The following is a 21,569-nucleotide window of genomic DNA, read 5'->3' on the forward strand; positions in this document are numbered from 1 at the left end:
GTGAAGGAGCTTGCTGTTCCCACGGTAACAAAGAGTTTCTCCTGTCCCCGGGCGGTTTGGTAGCTAAGATACCTGCAACCGCTAGGCTCTCCTTTCCTTTTCAGCCCTTCCACCCTAGGTTGGCTGAAGTGTTTGCGCAAGAGGGGAGGCCGTTGCTTTCTAAAGGGAACGGGCCTGGGTGAAGGGCAAGGCAGCACTTTTTGCTGTTGACACAGCTTTCAATAAGGAAATAACTCTTATTTGCATGCCACCGAGAGTCCAAACAAACAGTACAAAGCTCTCCATCCATCCAGGACCAATCACAGGCAGGGTCGTCCATTTCCACGGGGAACGAAAAGTGGGACCACAAACTGCTGGCCACAGCTCCTTTGCTCTCCCAACACCTGAGTTCCAACAAACAGAGGAGGCTAAGGACAGGCTGGTAAGCAGAAAGACCGTCTCAGAGTTGCCTTTCTATTATATTTCAATTTCAGTTCAAGCAAAGGGGGCTGTTGGAGGTGGGGCATGGGCATAGCCAGGATTTATTTTAGGCTTTAAGTTGAAGGGGGGGGGACTGAGTTTACTGCGATGCAATTGGTCAGTTGGTTAAGTATTTTTATTTATTTACTTGATTTAGAGAGGCAGCTGCACCCCCCCCCCGCCGCTACGTCTATAGCTGGGGAGAAGGATAAAAACCTTGAGGTTGTGATACAAAGGCGACAGTCCTGTGCCATCCAGGAGTAGCAAAACTTTCCTTGCATTGCACCTCTGAAAGTGTGTTCAAGGACCATCGGGGGAGAAAACAGAGCACCAAGTGCTGTTTGATTGGCTATCCAAACAATTGGGTGGAACTTTTGAATGCTGTTAAGCTTTTAAAAAAAGAAATTGGGCTGCCTTTTAACTGGATCGAACACATTTCAGGATTTTTAAGGACTGGGTAAATCAGGGGTCAGCAAACTTTTTCAGCAGGGGGCCAGTCCACTGTCCCTCAGACCTTGTGGGGGGCCGGACTATATTTTGAAAATAAAATAAAATGAACGAATTCCTATTCCCACAAATAACCCAGAGATGCATTTTAAATAAAAGCACACATTCTACTCATGTAGAAACACCAGGCAGGCCCCACAAATAACGGAGAGATGCATTTTAAATAAAAGCACACATTCTACTCATGTAAAAACAGTCTGATTCCTGGACCGCCCACGGGCCGGATTTAGAAGGCGATTAAGCCGGATGCAGCCCCTGGGCCTTAATTTACCATGGGGTAAATTAATTGAGGATAAGGCTATCTGCGGCTGCTAGGCCTGATGGCTATGCTCTGCCTCCACACTGAGAGGCAGTAATAATGCTCCTGACAGGCGGGGAGGGTGCAGTTGTGCTTAGGTCTTGCTAGAGGGGTTCCCACAAGCATCCGGATGGCCCCTGTGAGAACAGGGGGCTAGAGCGGCGGGGCCCCTCCTAGGTTCTCAACCGTTGGGACGAAGCCTCGTGGAGATCTTGTATTTAGTAGGGCTGCAATGTTGAATCATTGGTTGGTTAGATTAATCAAGTTAAAAGCATTTACTTGACTGTAAATATGTCCTTGATTAATCGGGGGCGGGCTCATCTTACGTTCTTAGATTGCAAGTGAACAGGGGTGCCAACTTGAATAAAATATCACACCCCACTTAATCAATTACAAGTCGCGGCACACACAGACCATTTGAACAGCAACGCCCATCAACTTGGAGGGGCCCTCCTCAAATATTTTATTGGGAAAGGTCGAAGGGACTTTGGCCCCTAGGAGTTGGTTCCTATGCAAGTGAAGTGGGCAGCAGATTTTAAATCTATCTATCTATCTATCTATCTATCTATCTATCATCTATCTATCTATCTATCTATCTATTAGAATTTATAAAATCAACAGTTGGCAAGCATCGCCTTAAAATACACTTTTTGTTTTCTTTCTCTGTTGCACTGGCATGTTCTAGAATCTTCTATCAGGGTATCTCTTATGCCAGCCACGAGTCTCACATTCTGCTAGTGTTTCTGTTAAGTTGTGGGTGAACATATCAGACGACACAGCGATTCTTCCAAAGCTGCTCTTTATTTGTAAGCTGGACAGAACTGAACTGAAGAGCTCAGTCAGCCTGCTTGTATAGAGCTCCAGAACAACATAACTGTTGCAACTTTCTAAAACTATCCAATCACTGAACGTCACTTTTGATCCTTCATTTGCATACAAACTATCCAATCACTGAACGTCTCTTTCAATCCTTCATTTGCATAACTATCTACAGTATCCCCCTACTGGCCCAGGGTGAGAACTTCAGTACATAACAGTTTCTACCATATCCTATAGCCCAGGGGTGGGAAATCTCTCTCCCACCCCCCTAGCACTTGTGGGCAGCCTTCTAGTGGGGGGCACATGCCAATAGTGGTAATTACTAGATAGAGAGAAACTGGGTAGCACAATTAATGTGGCCCAAACAAAGAATTGCTCTGTAAAAGCCATATGACCAATCTATTCATTTCTATTCATTATAAGCACCTTTTGGTGGGGGGAACCCCAATGATTTATATTTGTGCCTGTTTCACATAATCCTAGCTTATAGGTGCTTTGAGTCATTTTTTATTTTTGCTTGCCCTTTGTATCTAGGATGCGCTTGGTTAGAAATTCACAGTCACTGCGATAAATACCGGTGCCATTCACGGAACAATGGCAACGGTGGCACCTGATCAGCACAGATATTCTTCAAAGCAGCACCCACCAGCTACACCAGCTTTGGGAATATTGTGGCTGCTTTGGAAGGCTGGAAAAAGATAACGGGTGTCTCTGTTGTGAGAAGGAAACAAATTACTGTACGCTTATCGGTGGATGTCACCTGCTGGCAGGAACGAGATAGGCAGATCAAAAAAAAGAAAAGAAAAGAAAAAAGGAGAAGTTCATTGGGCTCTGAGCTGGCAGGCAAGGTTGGCAGCTATCAGGAAAGTAAGAAAGTTTCGATGTTCTGGGACACATGAGGCAGGTCCAATGTTCCTAGGTGTCCCTGGTTTCCAGGCACCACTCACCTGTGGCTCCTAGAAGCTATCGGCATGTGGCAGCAGCCACACCTCAGGAACAGCTTTGACTGGCCTGCTAACCCAGGTGAGAGTAGCTGATAGGTCTCAAACCCTCGATGAATTTCGGACTGCATGTGGAGACAGGCTCTGGCAGATTGAGCAGACAAGACCGATAGTGGGTCCAATGGTCAAGAAGGCAGTTTCTCCACATGCTGCAGCATAGCTGCCAACTTTTCCTTTTTCTTGCGAGGAATCCTATTCGGAATAAGGGAATTTCCCTCAAAAAAAAGGGAAACATTGACAGCTATGTGCTGTAGGGGGAAGTGAGGGGCAGACAGGGCTCATCAACCTGGGAAGGTAGCCCACCTAGGAGAAGGAAAAGTCTGATCCTAAACCTCCGCTGCCTTGTGGGACATCTTCAGAAGAAGAAAAGGCTAAGGAGTAAACTCTACACAAACCTGAAGTGGAGTCCCTAAGACATGGGTAGGCAAACTAAGGCCCAGGGGCCCAATCGCCTTCTAAATCCAGCCTGTGGATGGTCGGAGAATCAGTGTGTTTTTACATGAGTAGAAGGTGTCCTTTTATTTAAAATGCATCTCTGGGTTATTTGTGGGGCCTGCCCGGTGTTTTTACATGAGTAGAATGTGTGCTTTTATTTAAAATACATCGCTGGGTTATTTGTGGGGCATAGGAATTCGTTCATCCCCCCTCCCCAAATATAGTCTGCTCCCCCCCAAGGTCTGAGCGACAGTGGACCGGCCCCCTGCTGAAAAAGTTTGCTGACCCCTGCCCTAAGATGTTTGTGCTCCTCCTTCTGGCAACTACAGCAGCCAAGCTGGTGAAAAACTTATTGCTTTCCTTTCCTTTGGACCAAATCAGTGAGGTCGAGAAGGGGGGGGGGGGTCTTGTCATCTGAGCAGCTCAGGACTTGCATGCACATTGCCTCCCAGGCCTGCACTCCGGGGAGGTCACTTCAGTGCTGCTAATGAAGCTGTTAGACTTCACCCCCAGAGGCGCACTCTATTCTCTCTTGAGGCAGACGGATGCCAACAATTTTGATGCACAGACTCTGCACCCACCCACCACAGTAGATGAGAGATTCAGAACAGCTTTGCTTTAATAATAATAATAATAATAATAATAATTTTTATTTTTCCCCCGCCCTCCCCAGCCAAGGCCAGGCTCAGGGCGGCTAACAAGCAATAATAAAAACAAATTGAATGAATACAACTTAAAAACAAGATTAAAATACATCATTGAAACATTAAAATTATAAAATGCAGCCTCATCACAGGAGGAGAAGGAAAAAGAAAGAGGGGGAGGGAATCAAATTGGCTCCAAGCCAAAGGCCAGGTGGAACAACTCTGTCTTTCAGGCCCTGCGGAAAGAAATCAGATCCTGCAGGGCCCTGGTCTCATGAGGCAGAGCATTCCACCAGGCTGGAGCCAGTGTTGAAAAGACCCTGGCTCTGGATGAAGCCAATCTAACTTCCTTAGGGCCCAGGACCACTAGGGTGTTGCTATTTATGGACCTTGAGGCTCTCCGTGGTGCATACCGGGAGAGGCAGTCCCATAGGTACGAGGGTCCTAGGCCGCGAAGGGCTTTAAAGGTCAAAACCAGCACCTTAAATCTGACCCTGTACTGCACCGGGAGCCAGTGCAGCTGGAAAAGCACTGGGTGAATATGCTCCCATGGCAGAGACCCCTTGAGGAGCCTCGCTGCAGCATTCTGCACCCGCTGGAGTTTCTGGGACAGCTTCAAGGGCAGCCCCGCGTAGAGCAAATTACAGTAGTCAAGCCTGGAGGTGACCGTCGCATGGATCACTGTGGCCGGGTCGGGGCGGGAAAGGTAAGGGACCAACTGCTTGATGTGGCGAAGGTGGAAAGTTTTGCAGAACTGGTTTCCTTTGAGAGAGAGTATTGGAGCCTTCTGGTTTATTTGTTAGCACCGGATCATTTTCAGGTTGAGAAGGAATCACTTCAGGCTTCAGGGATTCCAGCAAGCTCCATACCCACTTGGTGCTTCTGCCCAGCCTCTGTGGAAAACTAAGACAGGGGGCAGTGGGTGTGGAGGACTCCCTGGTCCTGAATGGGGTAACTGTGCCCCTGAAGGACCAGGTGCGCAGCCTGGGAGTCATTTTGGACTCACAGCTGTCCATGGAGGTGCAGGTTAATTCTGTGTCCAGGGCAGCTGTTTATCAGTTCCATCTGGTACACAGGCTGAGACCCTACCTGCCCACAGACTGTCTCGCCAGAGTGGTGCATGCTCTAGTTATCTCCCGCTTGGACTACTGCAACGCGCTCTACGTGGGGCTACCTTTGAAGGTGACCTGGAAACTGCAATTAATCCAGAATGCGGCAGCTAGACTGGTGTCTGGGAGTGGCCGCCGGGACCACATAACACCGGTCCTGAGAGATCTGCATTGGCTCCCAGTATGTTTCTGAGCACAATTCAAAGTGTTGGTGCTGACCTTTAAAGCCCTAAATGGCCACGGTCCTGTATACCTGACAGAGAGTCTCCACCCCCATTGTTCAGCCCGGACACTGAGGTCCAGCTCCGAGGGCTTTCTGGTGGTTCCCTCGCTGCAAGAAGCCAAGTTACAGGGAACCAGGCAGAGGGCCTTCTCGGTAGTGGTGCCCGCCCTGTGGAACGCTCTCCCACCAGATGTCAAGGAAATAAGCAACTATCCTATTTTTAAAAGACATCTGAAAGCAGCCCTGTTTAGGGAAGTTTTAAATATTTAATGCTCTGTTGTTTTTAATATTTGATTGGGAGCCGCCCAGTGGCTGGGGAAACTCAGTCAGATGGGCGGGGTATAAATAATAAATTTATTATTATTCATTATTATTAAGGGTGGAATCCTGCACTGCAGATATGCCAACTGAGGGGCTATCGCAGGAATGTGGGACCCAGAATTGGCTGGGGCTGCTGGAAGTTGTAGTCTAAAACATTAGGAAGGGTCCAGGTTGATGAAGGCTAGCCTGTATAATATGGTGGAAGAGTTGATAATAATAATAATAATAATAATAATAATAATAATAATAATAATAATAATTTATTACTTACTCTGGGCGGCTTCCAACAGAATATTAAAAACACGATAAAATATCAAACATTAAAAACTTCCCTAAACAGGGCTGCCTTCTGATGTTTTCTAAAAGTCAGACAGTTGTCTATTCCTTTGACATCTGATGGGAGGGTGTTCCACAGGGCAGGTGCCACTACCAAGAAGGCCCTTTGCCTGGTTCCCTGTAACCTCACTACTTGCACTGAGGGGACTGCCAGAAGGCCCTCGGCGCTGGACCTCAGTGTCTGGGCTGAACAATGGGGGTGGAGACGCTCCTTCAGATATTCTGGGCTGAGGCCAGCAGTGCTGTTTTAGAAGATTTACACCCCACTTTTCAGCTAGAATCCTCAAAGAAGCTAGCAAGATTTATAAAACACAACAGAGATGCCCCAAGAACCACATGTTCTCTTAGGTAAAGGTAAGGTAAAGGTACCCCTGCCCGTACGGGCCAGTCTTGACAGACTCTAGGGTTGTGCGCCCATCTCACTCAAGAGGCCGGGGGCCAGCGCTGTCCAAAGACACTTCCGGGTCACGTGGCCAGCGTGACATCGCTGCTCTGGCGAGCCAGAGCCGCACACGGAAACGCCGTTTACCTTCCCGCTAGTAAGCGGTCCCTATTTATCTACTTGCACCCAGGGGTGCTTTCGAACTGCTAGGTTGGCAGGCGCTGGGACTAAACAGCGGGAGCGCACCCCGCCACGGGGATTCGAACCGCCGACCTTTCGATCGGCAAGCCCTAGGCGCTGAGGCTTTTACCCACAGCGCCACCCGCGTCCCACATGTTCTCTTACATACAAACTAAAACAACCAGCCCCGCAGAACCAGCAGTGCCACAACAATTCTACAGCCCCACAATATTTCCAGAAATACATATGCATATTTGCACAAGCAGCATTAATCTGCCTGATTTCTTTGAGTCGTGGGATCTGTGAAACAATTGAGAGTTCTTTGTTTTGGAAACTGGATATTTTTAGACCTTCATTTTAATCTCTGTCTTCCCACATACTTGGTTCCCCTCCAGTTATCCGAGTGCACACACTCCTGGCCTTGAAAGGACGATGACTAACTGCACATCACTGCCTCCCCTTTTCTTTTCTGTGGATCCCTGTATAAAAATAAAAAAGGTAAAGATAAATACTGGGGATTGCATCCGACATTAGACCCACTGAATATAATAGACACAATCAGCTTAGGTTAATTAATTTCATCGGGTCTGCTTCAACGTCACACTCATGCCATGCAGTTAAAGGGTTTCATACCACTTTAAACAGTCTGGGAAATGTAGTTTTTTAGGGGTGTTGAGAATTGTTAGAAGCTTCCTATTCCGCTTTCAGAGATCCAATTGTCAGAGCTGCCTGGGAAGAAGGATTGATTGGTTAAACCACTCCTGGGAGGGGAACAGGAGTCTCCTCTGAGCACCCTTAAACTACAGCTCCCAGAATTCTTTGCAGGAAGCCACAACTGTTTAAAGCGGTATCATAGTTGTGAATGTGGACCGTGAGTCCCCTTGGTACAGTTTCAGCTCAATGGCTCCCTTCCTGTTCTTTTCCTATAACATGAAGATTTGATGAAGCAGCTTCTGTGGTGACAGGAAATGGACACTGACAATTTAGCTGCAAGCCTCCAGCTCACCACCGAGCAAAAGAACAAGGAAGCACCGCCTGAGGTATGAGCAAAACCCACACATTTGCTTGTCAAACCCTCGTTTCATCCATGTGGACTGACTATTATTAATCACCACCTGCTTTTCAGAGGGCAAAGTGCCTGTTTCAAAACATCCTCAGGAGAAACTTGTGGAAGTGGTGTCTCTCATTTTGCAGATAAAGGAGATGGAGTTTACACACAAGAGACCTAGAGCAGGAATTAGAATCATAGAATCATAGAGTTGGAATAGACCACAAGGGCCATCGAGTCCAACCCCCTGCCAAGCAGGAAACACCAGATTAGGCCTTGCATCTCTCAGTTGCAAAACTGAGGTCTACTTTTAGTTTGCACGTGCTGAGTGCAAAGAGGGATTTACACCACAGCTGGGGTCTAGACCAAACAACTGCATTGGATGAAATAGCACTAACTTGGGCAAAATGACCCCTTATACTTAAAACCTTACATAAGCACTAGCTAGATTAGCAAGGAAATTCATCCAGGTACGATAACTCAATGTGTCTAAATGGGAAGGAGAAGCAGGCTAGGAGTGGAGTGCAGTGGTCTTGTTCATGGTCTGTATTTTTTAAGCTCAGTGGCAAAGAACCTGTCTTAGAGAGCTTCTGCCAGTCAGAGTTTACTGTACTGAGTTGGTTGAACCAACGGTTTGACAGCACAAGGCAGATTCATATAATATAAGCTGGTGCACACAGACACACAACCCTCCAAGTGTACAAGGAGCAAGGGTGTTGGCTGTGGGCTGCAAAGGAGAGCTATATGCATGGGACGCTTTCTCCAAGTGCCAACTCTGACATCATTCCCAGCCAGGTAGGGGGGTTGCTGTTTGGTTTTATGAAGCGTTATCAAGCCATGTTGGAGTGGATTGTCTTAAGGGGAAGGAAAATATACAGTAAATGCGAAAGCATATGTGGCTTTGTATTTCGTGTACAGTGGTACCTCAGGTTAAGTATTTAATTCGTTCCAGAGGTCCGTTCTTAACCTGAACGGTGTGGGGCAGGTGGGTAAGGTACAGTGGTACCTTGGGTTAAGTACTTAATTCGTTCTGGAGGTCCGTTCTTAACCTGAAACTGTTCTTAACCTGAAGCACCACTTTAGCTAATGGAGCCTCCTGTTGCTGCCGCACCGCTGGAGCCCAATTTCTGTTCTCATCCTGAAGCAAAGTTCTTAACCTGAGGTACTATTTCTGGGTTAGTAGAGTGTGTACCTGAAGCGTATGTAACCTGAAACGTATGTAACCCGAGGTACCACTGTATATCAGCTGTACATTGTGCATCACCTTGAGATTATTTACGGAAGGCGATGAATTAATCGCAATTAATTATTATTATCGTCAATAATGCTGCATGTAAACATTTAGTCAACCAAGCTGGAAGTGTGAATGGGTCCAGGCTGGCAAGCAAATTCTCTTGGCAGCCATTGTTAGTCCAAATGCACTCCAGAAGCAGGCCTGAGAAAAGAGATGCAGCTGGATAGGACAGGCTAGCCAAATAATAAAATTGCTCTTGACAAATAGGTGATGAGGTTGAATGATAGAATTATAGAATTAAAATAACTATATGTACACAAGGAAGTGGAGAGGACAAACCAAAGCGATGGCTTTTTATAAAACCTGACACCAGTTCACCACAGTTCTGCTCCTGGGAATGACATATTGACTCAAATAATCTTTACCACACAGGTTTCCTCCTACCTAATAGAGCTATTGCTAAATAGCCGTATTTTCTTCCGGTTGCCTAATTATTATAATTACCACAGCGTTATAATTGTTCTGATTATGATCATTACAAGCGCGTGTCAGGGTTCAGGGTGTCCTATGATTCTTGTCTTGTGTTCTCTGGTGTGCAGGACATTGTTGGGTGTTGGGTGTGTGCTACAGATGTTCAGCTGAGCTGTCAGTCTCACTGCAGGAAACAATTGTGTAGCGGAGGTAGCTTTTACTTAGCATACACAAGCGCACACACAATGTATGCGCACTATTTACAGTTGCTACAAGAAGTTCCACTTTTTGAGCCTGGAGAGGATGCCAGCTTATTAAGTCCATGCTGAGACAGAGTCGGCATAGCAAGTGCAAAATGCTAACAAAGTCCTGCAACTGCCAAGAGTTCTTCGAGTCCAAGAAGCCTTGCAAGCCGTCCATCTTCTCTCAGATGTTACCGGAAAAATCCGAGGGCTCCCTTGGACAAAAAGTAAAGACACCAACCAGAGTAAATTGGAGCAAATCAGCAGCCTGTAGGCTTGGCCTTTATTGTACTGTTGCAGCAGGGTGCTCCCCTCACTTGCAGGAGAGAGGAAAGACCCAGAAAAAATGGTGTGCAAGGTCTTATAAAGACTTTTGAAATTCCCATCCTGTAGATCAAGCCCACCCCCAGAAACATCATGCATACATTACAGTAAGGAGGGGTTGAGGGAGGAGTTGTGGTGGTAACCTGAGTGTCCTGTCACCTGGCTGGTTCCCCTCTTTCCCCCCTCCCATGAGTCATTTTCTGAAGACAAATGTAGTCGCAGTTTCCTGCCCCCTGAGGGGAAATCCAATCACTGTTCTTTTGCTATAGTCCATGTTGAATCCACTTCTGTATGCAGTCTGTAGTGTAGTTGATGGTCTTCTGTCTAGGACCATCAGGGTTGGCATAGCAACTGGGCAGGGCTCCTGTGGATGTGCTGCTATGCTCAAGGGATTATGGTGGCCTGTATCAAACCTTCCCCATTTTGTAGTCCTTCCTTCATGGAGTAAAATAAAAGTGGAACAGTGCAAATCTGATGTATGGTCGATTTTCTATGAATTTATAACAGAAGTGTAGCGTATGTAGTGTGTGAGTGTGAGTGTGTGTGAAATCTGTACAAACTGAATGATGGGGGGGGGGTTTCCTGCTACACAGGCAAGCTCTTCTCAAAGTCTTACACATTTTCACATCTTTCCAAGAGTTTCCAGTCTCCCAACAGATTATCCTGTACTCCACAACAAAGAATGCTGTAATTTGAGTCCTTATCTACCCAGTGCTATGTGCTATTTTATCCAGCAACTCAGATAAGACAGTCACAAGATGTCTGCAGCTGTACTGTGGGAGGGGGAAAATACCATTTCTGCAGACTAGGGGAGAATTAACCATTTTTTCACTTTCCTTAACAGTCATGAGTATGTACAGTCATACCTCGGGTTGTGAACGCTGCGGGTTGCGTGTTTTCGGGTTGCGGACACGCCAAACCTGGAAATACTGGAATGGGTTACTTCTGGGTTTCGGTGCTCGCCCATGCACAGAAGCATTAAATCACGCTTTGCACATGCGTAGAAGCACCAAATCATGTCATGCGCATGCACAGACGCAGCGCTGCAGGTTGCAAACGTGCCTCCCACACGGATCACGTTCGCAACCCAAGGTTCCACTTAATATCCCTTGTACAGGCCTCCTATTCTTCTGTGATCACTCGTAGCCGAGTAAGATTGTCTTCCATAAACATGGTTTTAACAATGAGTCCGTAAGTGACTGTGGAGGCCAATTCTGGATCCACACGTCCTTGCACAGTGGGGACATTGGTTTCCGGGTGGGAGTTGATAATCCAGTCAGGGAAAAAGGGAGGCAGACTATATTTAGGGCACCTTTTCTAGCCCCTCCCCCTTTTCGGGGTGAGCAGAGTGGATCCTAAAAAGGGCTTCTCAGTCATGGATACAGCTGCTGAGCTGCTCAACTGCCTCGTTCCTTGAGTCAGAACGACTGAATCTGCATCCACCGCCCATGTGCCGGTTCATGATTAGGGTCTTCCAGATTTCACGATCCTGCCCCCGTTACCATTTGTCAATGGGCCTTTTGGGGTTTGGGTTGGGTTTTTGGAAGACACCGGTGCGTGAATTTGTTTTATGTGTGTAGATCAGTGCACACTGACCAACGCACAGTCTTCGCAGTAGGGCTCTGTTCTGATGGCGTGAAGTAGTCACGACAAACCGATAGATTCCTATCTGCTGCAGCCTTCATCCGCCTTCACAGCTGTTGTAACATACTGCTTGTTATCATCAGCCCGTTCTGCCCTTGAGGACTTCTTGGATCATTCTTTGTCTAGCTCCTTGATCTTACCGCCTTGGGTGACCCTGCTGGGAGTACGAGATTCCCGATGGCTTCACTCACAAGGGTCATAGGAACATGCAAGCCCACTCAACACAACAAGGTGAGGATCCAGTGAGTGGGGGTATTCACTGTGTCCCCCTTGTACTGATGCCTTATGCTGGGAGTTGTGTTGCCCTGGCATAAGACAGGGTTGTCATACATCTGGACATAGCTGGGATTCGCCCGTCGAAAATGGCATCTGAGTGAAATTTTCAAAAATCAGTTAAAATGGCTGGGGAAAACCCAGGCAATGTGGCAGCTCATATCGGAAGAGTCCAGATTTTCACTTCTTGAAATATGGCAATCCTAGGATAAGATACTTACCGTAGGCTGTGCATCTACAGTGGTACAATTATACGAGACCAAAAATGGTGTGACCAGATGACTTAACATCCTGCTCATCATTCCGGGATCGTGACTATCCCTGAAACACAACAACAGCCATCGAGACCATAGGATCAGGGTGCAAAGGTGCAATTGCACTCCTATTACAGTTGCACCTTGGATATCGAATGCCCTGGAATTCAGACATTTTGGCTCCCAAACGCCGCAGACCCAGAAGTGATTGTTCCGGTTTGCAAATGCTCTTTTGGAACCCAAACCTTCGACGGGGCTTTTGCGGCTTCTGATTGGCTGCAGGAGCTTCTTGCAGGCAACCAGAAGCTGTGATTTGGTTTTCAAATGTCTTGGAAGTTGAATGGACTTCTGGAACTGATTCCGTTCGACTTCCAAGGTACAACTGTACATTGAAAGTCTCAGTGGAATCAGTAAATGAGTTTAGGTTTAGAGCAGAGAGTTGAATAGAGACAAAGGTACACCATGATCAATAGCTCACACCCAGCACTGATTCAGGACTTTGAGCTAACAATCATTTCTTGTTCAGTGTTACTAATTCCCAGCTACCCCTCTCCCAAATTGTTTTCCCTTGTCAGCTACCTCCCATATTCATCAGCCTTGTAGCAGATCCCCCCCCCCCCAAAAAAAATCATGGGAATTATAATTTCCCCCAAGAGCTATAATTCCCAGCACCCAAAACAAATTACAGCTCCCAAGATTCTTGGAGCAGTCAGGTGCTTTAAATGTGTAGTGGATGTGCTTTAAATGTATGGCATGGATCTGCCATTGGTTCATTGGAAAAGTAGACGTATACAGTGGTACCTCAGGTTACATACACTTCAGGTTACCTATGCTTCAGGTTACAGACTCCGCTAACCCAGAAATAGTGCTTCAGGTTAAGAGCTTTGCTTCAGGATGAGAACAGAAATCGTGCTCCGGCGGCGTGGCAGCAGCAGGAGGCCCCATTAGCTAAAGTGGTGCTTCAGGTTAAGAACAGTTTCACGTTAAGTACGGATCTCCAGAACGAATTAAGTACTTAACCCGAGGTACCACTGTATTTGTTGGCTTTGAGAAGTTATGTTTCCCCTCTTCATCCTGGCTTCTTATTTTGCCTTTAGTTGAGCCCTGTACCTCATTCTGAAGGCACCTCAAAATACGATGAAGATTTTTTCTCTGGGCTAAGCCCAGAAGAGAAGGAATGTCTAGAGAACTTGCTGCAGACAATTGACTCCTTGGATGAGGATCTTTTAGATGATGATGATGATGAAGAAGAAGAAGAAGAAGAAGAAGAGGAAGAAGGGAGTCATCAGGAACTGACAGAACCAATAGGTGAGATGAAATCAAAGCCGTTAACAAAGATTTGTGGACGTCTTCTAGAAATGTAGAACTACAACTCCCATCAACCCTAGCAAACATAGCCAATGGCCAGGAATTATGGGAGCTGTAGTTCAGCAACATCTGGAGGACCAAAGGCTCCCCAGCCCTGATCTACAGCACATAGGCCAGCTGGCTGGTGTAGTGAGGTCCATTCTCATGTGGCTTCCTGCAGCTGTGATTTGCATTTAACACATTAAAATCAACATCTTCTTACTTCTCTGCCCCCACATCCCATGCTCACTGATGCCTACAGTCCTTTCTGTCGCTTGCCTGTGTGAGGAGGTATATTTCTGCTCCTCCACTGCCTCCTAGGCCCCGGGTAGCACACTGCCTTCCAGTCAAACTAGTGGGAATGATGTTTTTGGTGTTCCATGCCTAATCTTTAATCCTTAGCACTTAGAATGGTAACTGCCAACAGGTAACTGCCAACTTCAGCCCACGTACACACTAGATGGCTGCATCTCTGTCCCACACACATGGCCCCAAACATGGATCTTTCCCCATTAAATCAGCTTTCCCCAGCCTGCTGTCCTTCACATATTTTGAACTACAACTCCCATCATCCCCAGCAAGTCAAGTGGCAATGGGCAGTGATGATGGGATTTGTAGTCCCAAACTTTTGGAGGGTACCAGTTTTGGGAATCCTGCTTTAGATTTGGAATCCAGTCAGTTCTTAAGGAAACCTCCAACCTCTTTTCTTAGAATCATAGAATTGTGGAGTAGAAAGGAATCCACAAGGTTGATCTATCAGTGCAGGCATCTCAGCTGAAGCATTCGTGACTTTCTGCAGTCAACTTTCCTCACTCACGTTGGTTGTGTGTGCAGGTGCTGAGGACCAATGCAAGGACAGTGTTGACTCCAGGATGCAGCAAAGTACGTCTGTGGAGGCCGCCTCAGCTAGGCCCGGTTCTCCTCGCTCTGCCCTTTCCAAGATTAAAATGACCAAGTCCCTTTCGGAGGAATCAGCTGACATCACTCCGAGGAGGAGCAGGCCCAACCCTTCTCCTCCCAAAGCCAGAGGGCCTCAGAGATTGGCGGAATCTCACCCTGCTTACTTCAGGAAGTTTGACACAATAATGAGGTCAGGAGTCAACGTCCAAGAGCTTCGCTCTCGCTTCCTCCACCACCTTGACAGCTCCACTGCTGTCAGAGGGCCAACAGAGGATGCTGTGGGAACAGATAAGCAGCCGTTGCCATTGCCTGGAGGCCAGAGGTCCCCTAGGGATGAAGCCCTGCAGAAGTTGGGCCTCTTCCAGAGAATTTCTAGCGTTCCGAATATGAAAAGTCCTCTGGTGCCCACGGTGGACCAGTATGCCCAGGAGTCACCGGCCGAAATTCTGAACCACGCAGGAATGGCAGGCTCCATCAACACCATGGAAAAGCCTATGAAATATTGCACACACCCCAGTCTCTGAGAGGTGAGAGACTCCAGGCTTTCCAGCCCTGACCCAGGTTTTGGTTTCCTTGGAATGAAGGCCAGTGGAGACTGGTGTCTTTAGGATGTGTGGTTTTATTTGCACATGTATATACAACCTAAGCATAGGATTGAGGGACTCACAGCATTAACAGTCCAACAGATCTTGCTTCTCCATTTGGTTTCCAGAGAAGACCCAAAGTGATCAGTTTGGGCCCCACACACAGAGCAAGACGTGTCTCTGTGTCTCCAGCTTCCAGCCTCAGATAAAACTCACCCACCAGAACCAACTCCCCTGGCTTATCGCTCCCCTTCCTAGGATGACATGGCATCCAGCCAGGTGAGGTGGGAAATGGCCCACCCATTTGTATCTATGGCAGTCTCTTAGGACATGTAAATGACGGTGCTTCAGGGCCAGATTAGGACCTTTAGAGGCCCTGGACACTTAAAAGGTTTTGGTGTCCCCTTATATATCTAATTCAAAACATAAACAATGATGAAACCGTAAAAATAAGTTTTATTTTTTGAAATGAAATGAAGCCTACAGTAATATGGAAAACAATGTTTATTTTTGTATACTTCCACTTTATTTATATTAGAAAAAAATTCTCCTGTGTTTTCTAATGCAAAGTGTTTGATCAGATCTTCATTCAACAATCATTAATCTCTATTTTTACTATGTTGTTATTATTTTTTATTGTTGTATATACATAGATATGTACTTTTTTCAATTATTTTGGAGGCTTTTTTGTGTGGAACCTGGACAAATTTGGTCCATGGTAAATCCAGCAATGGGAAATTTCCATGGTGCCCCTTTCCCCTTGATTCCCTAAACACATGTGTATTTTGCTTAATGGTGAATCCAGCCCTGCGGGTGCTTAACAGTCCAGCCAAGGCCATTATGTTGTCTGACCAGTTCAGCGGCCTCTTCTACTAGATTCTAAACCTCCCCAGTGACAGAATCTTTGGTTCAGAAGAGACTCTTGACTATCCCCCTACAAACCTACAGCAATAACAATGGCTACTGTTCAAGTACAGGTACTTTCTTAGGTGTGGTTGGGCCAAAAGGCGGGTTGCAGAAAGAAAACGGACCTGCAGAGTTCTAAGAGGCTCTTTGCAAACCCCGTCTATTAGCCGAGAAAACAAAAGGCACGGGCTCCTCTAGTGTCAAAGAGAAACTTCCAAGTTGCTTCTGCATACCCTGAACAGCCTCCTTCTGCAAGATAGCCTGTAATTAGTCCAGAGAGGCAACTCAGTAAGCAAGACACAATGTATGATAACACATTTTATATTTTTAGACTTTCTCATACTTAAGGAGCTACTCCCTGATAGTCCGTCGAGGTGGGCTGTGTGAAAGTGTTGGATTTCATTGCTAGACTTCACGATGCCTGACATGTTTAGTGTTGATTTTTGTTCTGTTTTCATTTTGCATGCGCTCTTACCCATCTGCCGTTGGTTAGCCTTCCAGTCCAGAGAGTTGTGTTGGTTTCCTTCTTCTTGTGGAATAATAAAATCTGCAATCATCGTGGCCAAAGATTTATCTTCTGATTTGTTCTTATGTGGAGATTGTATTTGGCGCAAGGGATTTTCCAGCATTAATTGGTACATGTGGGTGGCAGAAATCAGAAGTAAAGGAAAATATCCTTAGCCCAGTTGTTTTATTTATAATTAAACACACAAGAGACGGAGATTAACCTAATATGAAGAAGCTCAGGTTTTTCTTTACTTCTGCTTTTTGTCTTATGAGGACCCACATATTGTAATTAGCGCTAGAGATAAAGGTAAAGGGACCCCTGACCATTAGGTCCAGTCGTGACCGACTCTAGGGTTGCGGCGCCCATCTCGCTTTATTGGCCGAGGGAGCCGGCATACAGCTTCCGGGTGATGTGGCCAGCAAGACTAAGCCGCTTCTGGTGAACCAGAGCAGCGCACAGAAACGCTGTTTACCTTCCCACAGGAGTGATACCTATTTATCTACTTGTACTTTGACATGCTTTCGAACTGCTAGGTTGGCAGGAGCTGGGACCGAGCAACGGGAGCACACCCCGTCGCAGGGATTCAAACTAACGACCTTCTGATCGGCAAATCCTAGGCTCTGTGGTTAACCCACAGCGCCACCCGCATCCCTTAGTGCTAGAGATACATCCATGTAATTTATAATTTTTACATGTTCAAAAGGAATTATGGAATTGTAGAGTTGGAAGAGACCTTGAGGGTCACACAGTCCAACCCCTTGCAATGCAGGAATCTCAGCTAAAGTATCCATGACAGATAGCCATCCAACCCAGTGGCGTAGCGTGGGTTGTCAGCACCCGGGGCAAGGCAGGTAATTTGCGCCCCCTAACCCGTGGATCTGCGCCCCCTAACCCTACCCCCAGATGTTGCGCCCGGTGCGGCTGGCTCCCCCTGCACCCACCACGCTACGCCACTGATCCAACCTCTGCTTAAAAACCTCCAAGAAAGAAGAGTCCAACTATCCGTTCCACTGTCAAACACCTCTTACCATCAGAAAGTTTTTCCTGGTGTTTAGTTGGAATCTCCTTTTTTTGTAATTTGAATCCCTTGGTTTGGGTCCTACCTTCCAGAGCAGGAGACAACAAGCTTGCTCCATCGTCCACGTGACAAACCTTTAGACAATTGAAGATGCAGAGCACAATATTTATGTATTCAATATAGTCTTACTCCAAGCAATCTTTGGTGCAATTTGATTATCTTTTTGTCACCTAGCAAGTCTAACCCAATTAACTTCCCAATTTGTTTGTTTCATTTATTTTATTTTCATTTATTTATTTATAATATTTTTATTAAAGTTTTCTTGGTTTACAAAGGTATACGCAATGTTTCATTTTTCAAGTTGCATTTTCCATAGGTCAGTTTCATTTGCCCTTCATTCAAAAAGCTCAGGGGTGGAATAAATTGTCCTCCCCTCCGTTTTACCCTCACAACAACCCCGTGAGATGAAATAAGTTGAAGGATGTGCATGTTCACTTACTGCAGCCTTTGTCTGCATGAAACCTTCGCCATTTTATCTTAATAGTGTAATCCTGTGCATGTTGAAAGGTAAAGGGACCCCTGACCATTAGGTCCAGTCGTGGCCGACTCTGGGGTTGCGGTGCTCATCTCGCTTTATTGGCCGAGGGAGCCAGCGTACAGCTTCCGGGTCATGTGGCCAGCATGACTAAGCTACTTCTGGCGAACCAGAGCAGCGCACGGAAACGCCGTTTACCTTCCCGCTGGAGTGGTACCTATTTATCTACTTGGACTTGGACATGCTTTCGAACTGCCTAAAGACTAACAAATATATTATGGCAAGCTCCTGTAGGCTAGAGTTAGGAATTCATTAGCTGAATGAATTTTTATATCCTGGGCTATAAGTTCATATAGACAAGGTTGCTGGGTGTGGGTGTATGTGTATGTGTGTGAAAAAAGGAAGTTCAGAGGGACTAAACTGAGAGATTATTAGCTCATGCCTGTGCCTTGTGAATCATCACTGTTAAGTATGTTATTATCACTGTGCGTCGGTCTTGCGCATTTCATTTCCCTCCTGCTTCGCCTTTGACAATCCCTCTCTTTCGCAAGTCACACTCCTTTGAATTTTACAGTTCAGTTCTCCAGCCAAGTAATGGGCACAACAAATATGCATACACCAGATAAAGTGTGCATAAAAGCGCACATCTTCATAAAAGTAAAATTAAAAAATGCATTATATTAGGGAAAGTTGCTTTGCAAAAATGTGTTTATTAAGCAAGATTGCATAAGGTAAATGCATTAGGAAATATTTGCACTGAAATGGTGGTGAGTTTTCCTAACGACTACGCAGAGAGATATGCAGAAATGTGGAGAGCTGAAAACTGGAAAAATGTCAAATAGATAATCCGAAGTCGACACTTTTGCCCACCCCTAAGTGGCTGACCTTACTAGGTCTTGAAATTGTATTACCTTAGTAGATATAGTGGGACGCGGGTGGCGCTGTGGGTAAAAGCCTCAGCGCCTAGGGCTTGCCGATCGAAAGGTCGGCGGTTCGAATCCCCACGGCGGGGTGCGCTCCCGTTGTTCAGTCCCAGCGCCTGCCAACCTAGCAGTTCGAAAGCACCCCCGGGGGCAAGTAGATAAATAGGTACCGCTTACTAGCGGGAAGGTAAACGACGTTTCCGTGTGCGGCTCTGGCTCGCCAGAGCAGCGATGTCACACTGGCCACGTGACCCGGAAGTGTCTCCGGACAGCGCTGGCCCTTGGCCTCTTTGAGTGAGATGGGCGCACAACCCTAGAGTCTGTCAAGACTGGCCCGTACGGGCAGGGGTACCTTTACCTTTACCTTTAGTAGATATAGTTACAATAACTGTGAAATATACTCAGAGTCAAGAGTGGATTTCATGCTCTTTATTCAGTTCATAGTGGTGAGGAGGAATGGATGTCCCCTCAAAGTATCTGCTTTATATACATTATTTACACAATGGGCTGCACGTGATTGGCTAATTCCGGAATTTTCCTGAAGGCCAATCAGGTTGTGGATTCACTTCCATCTGGAGCTGGATTGGGTGGCTCCTGCAAACCAATCATACTGCTGCATTCTGAATCCTATTGTTCTAAGACCAATCAGACTGCTGCATTTTGGATCCTATTCAACTCAGTACATAACAAAGTGATATCTCGGCTTCTTGCAGGTGTTAAGTCGCTGCATTTTTGTCTCTCTTCTGTAGCCTATTGCTGCTGGTGAGTTGCTGTGCTCAGTAGTAAAAGAAACATGCTTTGCACACAGATTATCTCAAAATTCAATCCCTGATATATTGGGTCAAAAATGGGAAGGACCTCTGGCTGTATCTCTGGAAAGCCACTGACAGACAGAGAGTAGATTTTTGTGTGAAAGGGCTGTGATGTCTGTTCTGGTACTGTACCTCTAAGTGTTAACTGAATCTAATTTCTCCCCCACTGCTAGATAAAAGTGAGTCTGGCACCCTCTAATAATCTTATGCATGTAGAAACCGCTGGATGAACAAAACTGACTCTTGTATTGAAATAAATAAAAAAAATCTCCAAAAATACAGTTCAAAAAGCTTTACTCACAGAACTTAACTTTAAACAATTTTAAACAAATAAAATTACATTCACTTAGTTGCTTATTCCTTACACAACTCACAGCATGAGGCATAAAAACTTAGATTACAAATAACTTGCATTCTGAGCTAAAATCAGAGCTCCATCTATTATCCATTTCAGTCTCTTTCAGCCTCAGGCTGTTTTGCTGGAGACAGAGAAAATCACATCCATTCTCTTCAGCAGCTTAGAACAAAGAGGCACGGCACCCAACATGGATCCCTATGAGTTAGCATATGCATAGACCTGAAATACAATCCTTTTCATGTGACTGCAAGCTGATGACCCTGTGACTAAGCCACAGAGATACATGATGTATTACAGTATTTTAATATTTTGGGGGGAGCCGCCCAGAGTGGCTGGGGAAGCCCAGCCAGATGGGCGGGGTATAAATAATAATAAATTATTATTATTATTATTATTATTATCCCCACTAATGATTAACCAGGTAGGCTCTTCTCTAACTTCATGGAAATTTCCAACCATACTTCACAATATACCATACAGACCCATTATATATCTCCAATTTCAATGTGTGTTAAACAGTCATACTTAACACCCTCATCTAGACAGAGGCCAGTTACTCAGGTTTGAACATGTAAAGTCACAGAACAGCCGCCACCAACTTGGCGCCCTCCAGATGTTTTAGACTACAACTCCCATGACGGCTGATGGGAGTTGTAGTTCAAACCATCTGGAGGGTGAAGGGAAGGAGGTTGGCAAAGGCTGACATACATGATATCTTCACATGTTCACAGGGAGCAAGAGGCAAGATTGTAGATGTGAAGTGTCATCTACCTGCCAGACAGAATAATTTCCTGGTTGTGGGTGGCATGAGGGATGCTCTGTATGTGAGACAGGAACAAGGACACACACAACTGAACCTTTTAGACAGGTAAACTGGAATCACAAATGGACAAGCTACTGAACTATTTTTTCTCTTCCTGCATGAGTCCTCAGATCATGTTTTTGCCATACTTGAAGTAAATAGGTTCCAATTTCTCTGAGCCAGAAGCTGCAGCTGAAGTTGGGGGAGAGCATTAAGGGCTTAATTTGTTCTGATACTCAGCCTCACAATCTGTTTTCCATGCCAGAGCTGGACCCTATCACATCATGACCTCGGAAGAGTTGGAAGTGATCCTGAGCAGATGTGAAATGCACTTTTCTTGCCACTGACTAAATTAGAGAGTTGCCACACAGCAGAGATTAGGGGGCAGAAGGCATCCAAATCAGAGATGTGCTGCTTGAAGTCAGACATAAAACCCATATTTCATTTTTCTAGAAATTATGTACTGGATAGCTACCGTGCAAAGTGTGAGGAGCTTCTGAGATAACTGAGCAGATGTAGCCTTCCTAGACCATCAAGATCTTCTCCCTGCTCTGATTCCATTCAGTAGTCCTGTGGAACATTCCAGAAAACAAGGCTGGTATCAACACATCCCCCTTCATGGGTCACTGCCTTGCCGTGGCGAAGGGGCTTGAAGAACTCAGAGAAGCTATG

General features: G+C 46.0%; 1 protein-coding gene across 15 annotated transcripts; it reads left to right on the forward strand.

Moving 5' to 3' along the window:
• Positions 1-241: 241 nt before the first annotated feature.
• Positions 242-16,502, forward strand: LOC310670766 (uncharacterized protein). Of its 15 annotated transcripts, none has more exons than XM_083426518.1 (5): positions 242-421; positions 4,720-4,869; positions 7,651-7,754; positions 13,302-13,512; positions 14,386-16,502. In XM_083426518.1, the coding sequence occupies exons 3-5, from the start codon at positions 7,683-7,685 to the stop codon at positions 14,973-14,975; spliced, it is 873 nt and encodes a 290-aa protein (XP_083282644.1). In that variant the 5' UTR covers positions 242-421; positions 4,720-4,869; positions 7,651-7,682; the 3' UTR covers positions 14,976-16,502. The 15 variants fall into 15 exon arrangements, with proteins under 15 accessions (XP_083282644.1, XP_083282642.1, XP_083282630.1 ...); XM_083426516.1 differs by lacking the exon at positions 4,720-4,869 and adding an exon at positions 7,110-7,212; XM_083426512.1 differs by lacking the exons at positions 242-421; positions 4,720-4,869 and adding exons at positions 2,306-3,106; positions 7,110-7,212.
• The last annotated feature ends 5,067 nt before the right edge of the window (positions 16,503-21,569 follow it).

This window comes from Podarcis tiliguerta, assembly GCF_965153285.1.
Source record: "Podarcis tiliguerta genome assembly, chromosome: 2".
Taxonomy (NCBI): domain Eukaryota; kingdom Metazoa; phylum Chordata; class Lepidosauria; order Squamata; family Lacertidae; genus Podarcis; species Podarcis tiliguerta.

Bases quoted from the DNA above. Each gene is read 5' to 3' on its own strand.
- LOC310670766 (XM_083426504.1), top strand. From the start codon at position 245: ATGCCACCGAGAGTCCAAACAAACAGTACAAAGCTCTCCATCCATCCA. The intron at 422-13,301 runs GTAAGCAGAAAG...TTTTGCCTTTAG, and splicing joins AGGAGGCTAAGGACAGGCTG to TTGAGCCCTGTACCTCATTC. The intron at 13,513-14,385 runs GTGAGATGAAAT...TTGTGTGTGCAG, and splicing joins GGAACTGACAGAACCAATAG to GTGCTGAGGACCAATGCAAG.